The following is a 13,569-nucleotide window of genomic DNA, read 5'->3' as shown; positions in this document are numbered from 1 at the left end:
TTTTACACCTGCGTTACTATTCATAAATACTGCTACTGCTTGGTACCGGTGATCACACGTCCTCTGTGCCAGAGCCGGTAGGCACACGTGTATCTAAATCACATCTCAAAAGCAACCCCTCTCCTCCCCCAGCAAACTTGTGGGATGTTACGCTTCCACTCTACTGATTCAAAATCTATCAAAATCTGGGTGCAAATTAATCATTAAGCAGTTATGACTTAGAATCTTGAAGCAACTTCCATACGTATAAAAGGAGAGGAGCTTTTAAGCTATGAAGAAGCTTCAGAAAGAGATGCAGGGTAAGTGGCAGCCTTTTATCTACTGTGAATGAAGTACCTTTTGCCAAATTACTTACCCGGTGTCAAGGAGAAGACCGTGGCAAACATTTCACTTGCCGGCACACCAGCTAAGCCTCTTCTGGCTCCCAACTCTTTAAAATGTTAAAGGGACACCATAAACTAAAGAACCTAAAATTAGAACTAACTTTGGTTTCCAGCACCGGCAGCTTACCAGCTCATGGGAAAAGCTGTTACCATGTGTTACCAGCCAGCAAACAAATGCACAAAAAGCCAAGCAATATACTTAGATTTATGAGTTGTTTGCCCGGCATCCGTAGCATGAGATCTTTCCAGGCAAGACTCTTGCTGAAAGATGCTTGAAACCCAATACAGACTGGCAACAGACCGTGGAGGGGACAGGAAGAAGAGGGACATCTCCAGAAACAAACAGGATGACAGACGAGACAGCCCTACATCTGAAATTCCTGAGACACTCTGAAGGAAAACACTAGAGAGGAAGGAAAAGGATTGATCAAAAAGCACAGTTTTAAACAAGCTTTTATTACTCATCCTTCACCTGCCAACACCAGGAAGTTTATTACCAAACTGTGTAAGACAAAGGCTCGATCATTTTTACCTGTCAGAAAAATCACAACCCGAAACACATCTCATGCAGACACAGACACATTCACTGGCTACAGCTTGCAAATTAAAATTCTTCGATTTCCACAGATTTGGCCCAATGGTCACTAGAAATGAGTTTATCTACATCTCCCCAGCACTACTGGCAGGTGTACCTACTGTAAAATATGTCTAATAAAACGTTTTATTGTAGCAATAATTCAGGTTAGCTATGCAGCTGCATTCTCATGAATATTTTTTAAGCACGGTTTTATGCCTTCCCTATAACTGAACTAAATTACTGTCACGAGATAAATTGTATCTTTAGTTCTCAGCAGCTTTATGGATTTTTCTTAACTGCTCTTCTACACAGTAAAAAAAATACGACAAAGCTCCCGGGAGCAGAAGCAGAAGAGCTTCGTGTGACACAAAAACACAGCGAGAGATGGCACTAAGGGACGGCTGAGCCGCTAACGCCAACAGTCGGATTAGAGCTTCGCTACATCAAAACCGCTTTTCCAAATTCCCAGTTTTCCCTCCTTTCCAAATGGATGGTTACAAGGTTGTGAGACAGAATAAAAAAAAAAAAAAAAAAGGCAAGCACGAGTAACTGGTAACTAAACCTAGCTCCATCCTTTATGATTAAAAATACCTTTGCCTTCTGTGGCATCTGGCCTGGGCTGAGACAGGGAGCCTGACATCCAGCAGTTGCGCCTGTTTGGAAACACTTAGTCAAAAGATTACATTTAAACTAAAAATAAGGGAAAAAAATATCTCTCACCTGGCAGTGGGCTGAATACTGCTAACTCCTTGACAATTGCTTTTCTTTGATGCCCTGAAAAGCTGTGAGCTACGGTGAAATAGGGAAAGGCGCTCCCGACACCACCTCAGCTGGCACTACAGAGAAATAGTGGATTTTCAGCCCTGTTGTGTCTCTTCTGAGCGCACAAGTGGCGACGAATTATGTGAAGTGCTCTCATTTGAGCCATACGGATCCTTGACAATCATTAATACCCTGTTAGATGATTCCTACACATCTCTATTTTTTTTTCCCAACTTTACACTATTATTATTTCCCTCCTTTACATCTGCCATTTATTTTCAACTTTTTTTTCCTGAAGTTTAAAAAAATGCACTGGCAAACCACTCTTGCTATGCTGTGCTTCCTATAGAGTTAAGACAAATGTATATGCACATAAACTCTTAGTAAAATTTCTGTTGCACCACCTTTGTGCAGTAAAGTGAATTAAATCCAGATGAATACAAGTATGTAATGTTCTCCTGCCCCACTTCTGGCCTCTTTGGGCTTCAGTAGAGAGAAATCTGATTTTAAAGTTAACTAAATAATGATGAGCCAAAAATATCTGTATAGGTTTTTAATAGTTTGTAGCTGGTGTATTAATTACACATTATACATATTGCTATTAATCCACTGATACAGGCAAGGAATATAGTAGAATGCAATATTCATTACACTTAACTTTCCAATCTTTCTGATCATGGGCTGCATTTTCAATGCATTTACAGGGAAATTTTTTTGTGTACACAACATACGTATTGGGAGTTCCCTTACCAAAGAAAGAGAAGATACATTCTTGAGCTTCCCCAGATTACTGCTATATGGAATAATTTAGCAGTATCACAAAAGGCTTCAAACCATTGCACCCAAAAGACTAAGACAGGAAAAATCCTTCCCACGTGAAGAAATTAAAGCAATAAACAGTAGGTAGGTACTCTACCTACAAATCTAGCAAACTAGAATAAAGTCTCTCCCTCTGGACATCCTTCTGACCAGCTGTCTTCAGCACAAGACAGTGAGATTCCTCCTGCTGTATAACCCTGCCGTTGCCCAGCTGAGGCCTTTACACCGCAGAAGGTGCATAGGGAGAGCACTCGGGGATGGGAGAAACTTGTGGAATTCAAATTGCAATGCTTGCACCAGAAATTTAACTTTAATTCCCGATTCTGTAGAAGATTATATATAAAATATGAATTCAGGACCATTATTAAAGGGGTACAGTGGTAGTTATCACATTACTTCTCATGTTCATGTCATCAGTTTGTAATGTTTACTAATGTTTTTGGTACTTTTCCCTCACCAAGGGAATACTTATTGCATTGATTAATGCACTATTCTTATTCTGTCATCATATTTGCTCCCTCCCCACCAGTGGCATCCTCAGAAATATGGAGATCCTCTAGCATTTCAGCCAGACTGATTCGTGGAGGACCATCGTCATCTGTGTCACTCTCCACTGGAACATCTGCATCTAAAAATACAATAGAAAAAAACCCAACAAACAGCTAAGCAGAGAAAACAAACCCCAGACCCCCTAAACAGCCCCAAGAAAGAAAAGGAAAAAAAAAACAACCAAAACCCAAACAAATCCCTCCTAAAAACCCACCATCCCATGGCAATTGCCCTCATGGAAGATGCTGAATTATGTTTCAAATCCTCCACCCAGCAGAGGTTTTGGGTGCAGGAGAAAATTGGCTTCTCTCTCATGTTAAACACAGTAAAGCAAAAACCATCAACACCGATTCAGTGCACGTGAAATACACTGAATTACCTAAAGCTATTTCACTACAGCATTTCTCTAGGCAAAATGCAGTTCAGAGAATCCAAATACAGAACTTCAGTAAAAATATTTTCACTCAAATAGTTATGATTTAATTACATGCAACTAAACAATTAAAAAAGCCTTACTTCTGTAAATGTTGACATTCTTCCTTATGGCTTCATCTTCTTCAAGATCTTCAAGGAAGTCTTGGTATTGTCTGTAAAAGATGTTTAATGTATTTACTCACTTTTCCTTTGGATTTATGCAAATTTATAAACCAAAATAAAAATCAAAAAAACAAAGCCCCAAGGAAAGACTGCCACCTGCAGTCCTTCAAATGTGCCTTCTGATAGCATTCCAACATGCCCAACTCATTCTTTCTGCTTTTTTAAATTATTAGTTCTATATTTCTGTTCCATTCCTATTAGCCTCCAAATAATTTGCTGTTCCTCGTTTAACTCCAATTGCCTCATTTTTTATTACTCAACTGAATGTTACTTAGAATTTGCTGTTGCTGCATCAGCTTTGTCACTGAACAAACCAGTGACATGCATGTTTTCACAGAAGCGTCCCTTTAGCTACAGACACCAACTGTAAACTACAGACACAATGCGTCTGATAGTACTCGTCTCATGAGTTAAGCTTTTCTTGGAAAAAAAACATAAAAATAGTTTTTGCAACAGTAAATCTGAAAAACCTGCAGTTTTATCTTAAGAATTCAGGGTTTAGTCTGTTTCCAAACCCCCCGTCCCACTGTCCTCAGTATCCGTGTTCCCTGAAAACTCAGCAGCCAAGGCAGGACAAGCACAGGTAACGTGCGTGTGCTTAAAGCGCTTCCTGCACTAGGGAAGGGGGAAATACGCAGAGATACTGCTCCTCTGGGAACACTGGTATCAACCTGTCCTACGAGCCAGCAGCACGTTCAAACGGAACCAGCAGCATTTCCTTGTGCCCCCCGCCCCCAAACAGTCAGCACATCTGCCTGGGCTTCACGCTGGGTTTATCCTCAGCAGAGAAAGGTTATTTCTAGACTTGGCACAGGATCCAAGGTAGGAGGGACCGAAAAGCTTCATGGCAGATACTGAACCTTTCATCATCTGTATCCGCGCCTTCTCTGTCCCTCTCTAGCTCTTTCAGCTTCCAGTTCCTGCGACGCTGGCGTTTGGTACGGTCATAGCTCTTCTTTATTAATATCTACAGTGAAAAACAGCAAGTATTTACACATAAACTCTTTCAAAATCCAAAACGACACCCAAGTCTGGACTTGGGCAACTGTAAAATCAGCTGAACAAATGGCAGAGTCAGTCTGGCACTCAGGAGTTTTATATAGAATTTATATAGCATTTGTCAATTCAAATGTTTCCAAACACTTGGTATGATGACCTGAAGAGGCTTACGCACACTGCAGTTGTAATACAGGTTTTCACCACATACTGCGCGGCAATTTGAACAAAAACCAACAAAGAGTAAGGTAAGTTAATGTATTATTTAACTACCACTCAAAAATTTAAGTAGTGAGAAAATAATTCTCAAAATTAGAAGCTGTTCAAATTTCAATATTAATATCCCCTCTTCCTTTAGGCACTACGGAACTAATGAGTATTCATTATAAAATCATACTCCCTAATACTCCGGGTAACGCAGAGAACTCTGTACGGAGAAAGACAAAAGTCTTACCACATCAGGAATATGGTGTGGATTCATCTTATTGGCAAACTCATCATTTAAGTTGCAGTTCGCCAAGTCGAATCTAAAACGAAAATAGGTAATTTATCCTAACTTTTTATGTAAGTCTATAAAATTGAACTCAATGTATCATATGCTTGCATTAAAGAGCAGCATAGTGTAAGTTACAGCTCCTAAGAAAGATAAATGTTTCTAAATGAAGCAGGGAGCAAATAAAAAAAAAAAATCCACATCAACACTCAGCTGTCATAACTACGAACAACTCTCAGAAGCTGCTCTTCCCAAATTCTGTTCAGTAGCACTCCCCAGCCTCCTGAACCCAAACTGCAATATCCACTGAGCTTCTGATGCATTCACAACAGCTGCAATAACATTCATGTTTAAGTCTGTTTGAGAATCACCTAATTTGAGAATCACCTAATTTGCCTAATCTTGCAAAAAAGTCACATTTCTCATTGCTGTGTATGATACAATCAAACAAGAAGGTCTTGCTTGGTATTTTAAAAAGCCCTCCCACCTATTTGTGTCTAAACTGTTACTCCAATCTGCACTTTAAAGTCAATACTTCAGCTCTCTTATGACCAACAGCCCTTTTCAGAAGAAGACTTCTGCTAGAAAAAAAAGATTTCTCCTATTCAGACCATCTCTTCATGGCCAAGATAAAAGATTCTATCCCTTTTGAATCAGAACGGTTCAAAACTTTCTTGATAATACATAAGCCTGTACAGAATCCAGGGAATTCAGTCATTAAATAATCATTTAATAAAAAACAAGAAACAGAACAGACCCCAAGACAAGGTCGCCAGGATTCAGAATGTGCCCCAAGTGAGTAGAGCAGAAATACTGATGATCTGTATTCAACTCCGAGGTTTTCTGTACCCAGGCTTCAGCCAGCGTGTGCTTGAGGAATGAAAAATAAAACATAAAACACTCTTGTAATCAAACAAGATTAGAACATTTGCACTGCTATATCGCTGTTTTAAATTACATTTGTAATTTAACTTGCATCTACTACATGAAGAATCCCATCTATTGCTCGCTGCTGCTCATTTCTTAATCTTTATAAAAGTAAGGAAAAGGACATGCCAACCACTTTTCACAAGAATTCCGCTAAGGCTGTTTCTGTGACTAGACAGGTCTTTTTAGTGATGGGGTTTTTGTGCTTCGTAACTTTCAACCACATACAGCTTTTGACTGAAAAGAAAATGTTTGGTACCGATTCATTAATTCTGATTAAAAAGAAATGCTTCTGTGCTTCAACAAAAACAATTGCATAATTGAAGATTTGCAAAGCGAACATAAAATAACTTCAGAAACAACAGTAACAAGTACAGTTTAAACTCTTCAACAGAAAAGAATTTCCGAAAGTGGAATTCACGTCACCCCTGTGCAATTTCCAAACAAAACACTGTCCACATCTTTCTGAGGAAAGTTTATCCGAGTGCCAAGACACAGAAAAGCACACACCTGACTTTGCCAGGTAGAACGATTCGAAACAGAAATTCAGCTAAGTAGGGGAGCGAGGGGAGAGGAAGGCCCAAAACATTGAATCAAACAGAGAGAACTCTTACCTTGTTTGATCTTGCCCCTGCACCTGCACCTTTTTTCTTTTCTTGAACCCTATTGATATCCATAATGATAAATTCCTCTAGTTGTTTGGGGTGGAACAAGCTATTGAAAGGGTGGCGCCAGTAGGTATTTCCATCAATTTCAGCAACTGGAAAAAAACCACCAGCACGGGCAATCGTAAGGCACAGAATTTCTTGCCAAGAAATTAAAAAGGAAAAGGAAGCATTGGCTAAAATTGAGCCAACTGCCAAATGCATTTTGTTCAAGTTTGTTATTTAACACAAGTATTTAGGAGATGACCCATATTGCAAACTTGTGCTACAAGAGCAGTTGATCTGTGATGGCCAAATCACATACCACGTGTCTGATTCTTGTGAATGAAAAAGTCAGTGCTTTATTCTCCTGGATGTATCCTTAGTAGAGGCATTTTGCTGGTAGAATTTAGCAGCAAATACCAATCGAAGAACAGCGCTTCTGATACCAAAGTGGTTAGAATCATAATCCAGAGAAAAACTAGATGCCATCTGATTTTAGAGGAATACACCTGACAAATGTAAGTGCTCAGCAGAGACCTAGAACATCCATGAACACCATTGAGCCTGCACATTTTGCCTAGGAAACTAAGGAAATCAAGCTCAGAGAACTATGTCTTAGATCACAATTAAATTTCTATGCTAGTAATTGTAGAGATAAATTAACAAGATTAAGGTCTAAAAATACAAGATTTCATGAAAACAAAAACCCCAGAAATTACTGTGCCAGCAGAAAAACCAGATGCTGCCGTAGTGCAGAGATGAACCCGCAACTTACTCTGCAGGGTGCTGGGATCGATGAGGTGGATGGTACTTGTTACTCGAATGCACACACAGATCTGGCTCATGTTTCCGAGACTCTGCGCCAGTTTTGGTGACAGACATACAACATTGTCCTGCATACAAACGGAAAATGTATTTCCTTAATTTTTAACCAAGTCTTTAGAGAAATCTGAAATACATTTTTAAACTTAATTATTTTCAGTTCTCCACCCAATATCACCAAATACCTTCCTCAAGATAGCTCCTATCTGCACTTTCATAGATTCATAGATTGGTCCAGGCCGGAAGGGACCTCCAAAGGTCATCTAGTCCGACCTCCCCGCAGTCAGCAGGGACACCCCCAACTAGACCAGGTTGCCCAGGGCCTCATCGAGCTTCACCTTGAATATCTCAAGGGAAGGGGCCTCAACCACCTCCCTGGGCAACCTGTTCCAGCGTTCCACCACCCTCATAGTAAAGAACTTTTTCCTAATATCCAATCTAAATCTCCCCTTCTCCAACTTAAAACCATTGCCCCTCGTCCTGTCACTGCAGGCCTTTGTAAACAGACCCTCCCCAGCCTTCCTGTAGGTCCCCCTCAGGTACTGGAAGGCTGCTATTAGGTCTCCCCGGAGCCTTCTCTTCTCCAGGCTGAACAACCCCAGCTCCCTCAGCCTGTCCTCATAGCAGAGGTGCTCCAACCCCCTGATCATTTCGGTGGCCCTCCTCTGGACCCGCTCCATCAGGTCCATGTCCTTTCTATATTGAGGGCTCCAGACCTGCACACAGTACTCCAGGTGAGGTCTCACCAGAGCAGAGTAAAGTGGCAGAATCACCTCTCTGGATCTGCTGGCAACACTTCTTTTGATGCAGCCCAGGATGCGACTGGCCTTCTGGGCTGCAAGTGCACATTGCCTGCTCATGTCCAGCTTCTCGTCCATCAGCTTCGTAGGAAGTAGACCCCTCCCCATCCCCCCAAAAGACCCAGTAAATCAGGCCTCCATCACCAAAACCAAACTCTACCCACTTCATACAATACCCTGAAGATGAAATAGAGAAGCTACCTTGCATATTGGAACAATTTCCACAGAGAAAGTGCTTTTGTAATTGTAGACATTACTATGAATATCATGCGAGATCAAACGTTGGGATGATTTTGATCTATGAAACAAAAAAGAGGCTTCAGGCAGCAAGAAGGACATTACTTGAAACAGGAGATAATCAGCAATGAAAGTATATAGCTAGGTACTATGAATCCAAAAATTAAGGCAATAGAAAAATGCATGAGGGTTAATTTTACAGTGGCCAAGTGGAAAACACAGGACTTCTGTAGAAGGGATTTTGTCTGTTTTAACTAGAATATAGCTTCTTTACACTTTTACTTACAAAATTCTTTAAAAGTGAAGGATAAAGGACACTTCCCAAAAGCTTTTGGGTTATTCAAGGCAATAAACGTAAATTACATACCTAGATGGAACTGTACACTGAAGAAAGTCAACCATCTTCTGGGCATGTTGCTTTGAAGAGTAATAAAAATCCAGACCATCTTAAAGAAAAGAAAGCTTGATGAACATATCTATTTCAAGTATTATGGTTTTTTTTCCAAATATAACACACAGGCTAAGTAATTTGCTGCTTATCTGTACGTAGCTACTAGCACAGGCACTACTCCAGTATAAAACAGGTTAGTCTATTCTACCTCGAGACTAATAAGCCACCTCACCTACCATGGATTTCTTTGATGCGAAGTGTATTTTGATGAAGCCTGTGTTTTAAAATCAGCTGCTCCAAATAGTAGAAAGTCTTCTTGTGCAGAGTCTAAAAACACGATAAAATTATCAAGGTTATTTATAAACCACCTAGTGCAAATGCAATACCTCTGAAGAATAAACATTTATGAGATCATCTAGAGAAGGAACAGTCCAAAGTTTATGCCAAGTAACCAAAAAGATTTCAGCTTCTGTTTCTCATTTTTGTGTAAGTGATGGCTAGACATATTATTTTCTTTAAAGAAGATTTAAATATTTATAAACAATCTGCCTTAACACCATCGTGAAATACAGAAGGATACTTTGTAATTCACACAAAACCTTCTGCCAGCCATTATTTAAAAAGAATATGCTGATAATACTGGACAGCAGAAAGTTTTTCTAAACTAAGACAAGTAAGAAAAAACCCACAAGTTTGAACACAAAATGTATCACCGTGGCAGTGTGAAAGAGTGAGTGCATCTTTTTCTGAGAAAATCAGAAAATCATCCAAATGTTTGTCTGATTGTTCTGCCACGAACAAATACAAATTGAGTTTGCCTCTACCTTTTGTCTGACTTGCACTACAGCTTTCCAGAAATCCTTAGCTTCAATCCTATGACAGTCTTCACACATTTGAGACTGAACTATATATTCCACAACAAATACTTGCTGAAGAACCGCTCCATTTATCACCTGCAAAACAAAAGTTTAAAAGGTTTCCTTGTTAGTCCTGTCGAGACAGAAAGCCAGTTTACCACAGCATTCTGAAATCAGCTATATTTGCGTCACAAATATTAGTAGTATTTTCCCGACTGTGATGAATGGCACTTCAATGACAAAATTTAGGCAGGGTGAAAACAATATTCTTTCAAGATAAGCCACACACTTACAAGATAAGTAAACGCACACTGGATTTTACCAGAGAAAAACGCTTATTTAAATGCAATACTAATAGAAAAATAATAAAATTCCATAAAAACTTTTAAAAAGCCACACGCAGAATACTGTACTCCAGTTACCTCTTTCTGAACAGTCAGTTTCAGCTTCAGCCTTTTAGAATGTGGTTCGGTCCAAATAAAGCCTGCATCAATCAGCCGGACCTGCCAGCGGAAAAGAACAAGAACTCAGCTACTGCTGCCAGCAGCTGTACGAGTCCACGATAAAAACACACAGCTCTAACGACCAGAAAGCACAAGCTAATGGTATAATTTGTTAATTCTTCAACCAAGCAAGGAAGTGAATAATGTTAATTAAAAATATATGTATCACTATAGAAAACCCAATTAACAATGCTTAGTTAGAACACAGAGTCTGATCTACCTAAAATAATGGTGATGCAACCTCAGACTGTCACACCAGAGTAACTGGATACACTATTTATTCAACAGTATCTCTGGATGCCACGTAATGATGAATTTGGATAGTTTAATGGTTTCCTCAGGACTTAAAAGCCAATTTAATATTTAAAACTAAGAACATGCAAATTTACTGCAGCAAAAGATATTTTGTAAAATAAAGCATTAACCTAACAGCAAGAACCTCAATGAGGCAACCAATTCAAACCCTGATGACTGCGGTAACAATTTTTTTGCCTGAAACACTATCTCAGATTTTTTTCTCAATTTTTTCCTCTTTCAAGATTCTGAACCTAAGAGATACTTTATTCAACTTAAACATGTGACTTTCAGTTTAATCTATATATAAACCTCTGCAACCCTCTTTCATATCATCATAAGCTGTAAGAACAAATACGGTATAAACAATTTCAAAAATATGTAAAAAGAAATCTAAAATTAAGGTGCATTAAAAATGTTAGCTTCCTTCAGTTAACTATGCTCAACTCCCATCTATGCAGTAACCCTTGTGCAGTACACAGGATGCTTTGAAGTCACAGAATTTCACTGCAAGAGCCTCCTTAGCACGCCTAGAAGTTTTCTGTTAGAGCCTGTCCTTACCAAATCCTCCAAAATTCTAGAACAGATTATAATTTTCTATGTTTAATATAATGATTGCAAACGCCTGCTCCAGAAGGATTGAACCCTGTATGTTACCTAGACTTCACTTTGTACAGTACCAACAGACACACTATGAAATATGAGCAGAATTGGCTACTCACCTTGCTCAGCGAAGCTTTGATTTTTTTAAGACATAAAGCGAGAAGCTCTCTTGATTCTAGGGTACACTGAATCCAAGTTCCTGGAGGCTGAAGATACCTATGACAGAGGAAGCATTTTACAGCACATGAAGCTGCTTCAGCAAATTAAACCACTCAAAAGTTGAGCAGTTATTTACCAAGCTACACCTTTTGCCTCCTGAATCATCACAATTTTGGAGACAAGCTTTTTAGCTGGGCCTGTTGCAAAAGGACAAGGGGTGATGGTTTTAAACTAAAGGAGTGTAGATTTAGACTAGATATACCGAAGAATTCTTTTACGCTGAGGGTGGTGACACACTGGCCCAGGTTGCCCAGAGAAGTGGTTGATGCCCCATCCCTGGAAACATTCGAGGTCATGGTGGATGGGGCTTTTAGAAACCTGATCTAGTTGAAGATGTCCCTGCTCACGGCAGGGGGTTTGGATTAAAGGTCCCTTCCCACCCAAACTATTCTATTCTGTGATTTACGCATCCCAAGCGCATTCACACTTTTACTGCAATCCATACCAATCTGCTCACTTTCTTCCCTTCAGAATCATAGAATGTTTAGAATTGGAAGGGGGTTTGAAAATCATCTGGTTCCAACACCCCTACCATGGGCAGGGACCAGGTTGCCCAAAGCCCCATCCAGCCTGGCCTTGAACACCTCCAGGGATGGGGCAGCCACAGCTTCTCTGGGCAACCTGGGCCAGTGTCTCACCACCCTCACAGGAAAGAACTTCCTCCTAATATCTAATCTAAATGTCCCCTCTTAAGTTTGAAACCATTACCCCTTATCCTATCACTCCACTCCCTGATCAAGAGTCTCTCCCCATTTCTCCTGTAGCCCCTTTAGGGACTGGAAGGGGCTCTCGGGTCTCCCCGGAGCCTTCTCTTCTCCAGACTGAACAACCCCAACTCTCTCAGCCTGTCCTCACAGCAGAGGGGCTCCAGCGCTCTGAGCATCTTCATGGCCCTCCTCTGGACCCACTCTAACAGGACCATAAACTCACTCATTTCAACCTTCTCGGTCACACATACCAACACCTTTTCTACTTCCACAAGAAGAGAAATACAAGCACGTGCTGGAAAAGACACAAACCCGCACCGCAGGGACCCGCTGCCCGTGAGATGGCCCCCCGTCCCCCACAGGCGGCGGAGATCGGGGGGGGAGCCCGGCTGCCCACCTTTCGCACTGCTTGCAGAAGTGGAGGGTGCCCTGCTTGGGGATGCCCTCGGTGATGTCCACCTGGGCCCGCAGGCAGCCCACGCACATGTTGGCCGGGTTGGGCGGGATGGCCACGCCGCACTGGCAGCAGAGGCTGCAACACAGGGAAGGAAAAGTCAGTCACGAACAGCAACGCGTCACCTCAGGGGCGACAGCCACGGGAACCCCACCGGGAACCGAAGGTACGCGTACTTTTTATTTAAGTTTTGAGTTTTTTTTTTTTTAAAGAAAAGCGGTGGCCCAGGACAACCGTCACCCGCCCCCACCGCCCCGGCTCATGGCCGCCCCGGTACCTCCCCCCCGCCCCAATGCGACAGCGGGGCGCCTTGAGGCCGAAGCCCGGCCGGCAAAGTCCCGCCGCCCCGGAGCTCGCCCGCCGCTTACATGTTGCCCTGGGTGGGGGCCGCCGGCCCCGTCATGTACTCCATAGCGGCGGCGACAACCCACGCGGCCCCGCTTTCCGGGGCTGAGAGGAAGGGGAGGAGGGCGGCGGTCCCGCGAGAGGCCGGGCGGCGGGGAGGGAGGGGCAGAGGGCGCTGGGAGCCGCCATCTTGTGGCTGCCGGTTCCTGCTGGCGCGTGAATGGCGTTGTAATTCACGATTCTGTGAAACATTAATTCATTTTTGTGTGAAAATCACGGGATTCGATCCATCCATCTTCCTCCCCCCTGCTGTTGTTGTTGTAGGAAATGGCGGCAGTCGGGTACAACGCGGGGAGACCTTATAGCCCCTTGCAGTACCTAAAGGGGCTACAGGAGAGATGGGGAGGGACTCTTTATCAGGGAGTGGAGCGATAGGACAAGGGGAACGGTTTAAACGGAAAGAAGGGAGATTTAGATATTAGGAAGAAATTCTTGACTCTGAAGGTGCTGAGACCCTGGCCCAGGTTGCCCAGAGAAGCTGTGGTTGCCCCATCCCTGGAGGGGTTCAAGGCCAGGCTGGATGGGGC

The 13,569-nt window shown here is 42.0% G+C and overlaps 1 protein-coding gene across 1 annotated transcript; it reads right to left on the bottom strand.

Moving 5' to 3' along the window:
• Positions 1–818: 818 nt before the first annotated feature.
• NMD3 (NMD3 ribosome export adaptor) lies at positions 819–13,088 on the bottom strand. The gene is made up of 15 exons (XM_074153381.1): positions 13,006–13,088; positions 12,581–12,715; positions 11,377–11,473; positions 10,280–10,360; positions 9,825–9,953; positions 9,237–9,327; positions 8,977–9,055; positions 8,574–8,670; positions 7,526–7,643; positions 6,718–6,863; positions 5,934–6,046; positions 5,138–5,210; positions 4,548–4,654; positions 3,607–3,677; positions 819–3,169 (listed from the first exon to the last, which is right to left on the bottom strand). The coding sequence occupies exons 1-15, from the start codon at positions 13,047–13,049 to the stop codon at positions 3,036–3,038; spliced, it is 1,515 nt and encodes a 504-aa protein (XP_074009482.1). The 5' UTR covers positions 13,050–13,088; the 3' UTR covers positions 819–3,035.
• Positions 13,089–13,569: the final 481 nt, after the last annotated feature.

Source organism: Numenius arquata, chromosome 9, assembly GCF_964106895.1.
Source record: "Numenius arquata chromosome 9, bNumArq3.hap1.1, whole genome shotgun sequence".
Taxonomy (NCBI): domain Eukaryota; kingdom Metazoa; phylum Chordata; class Aves; order Charadriiformes; family Scolopacidae; genus Numenius; species Numenius arquata.
This window is presented reverse-complemented; position numbering and strand designations above follow the sequence as displayed.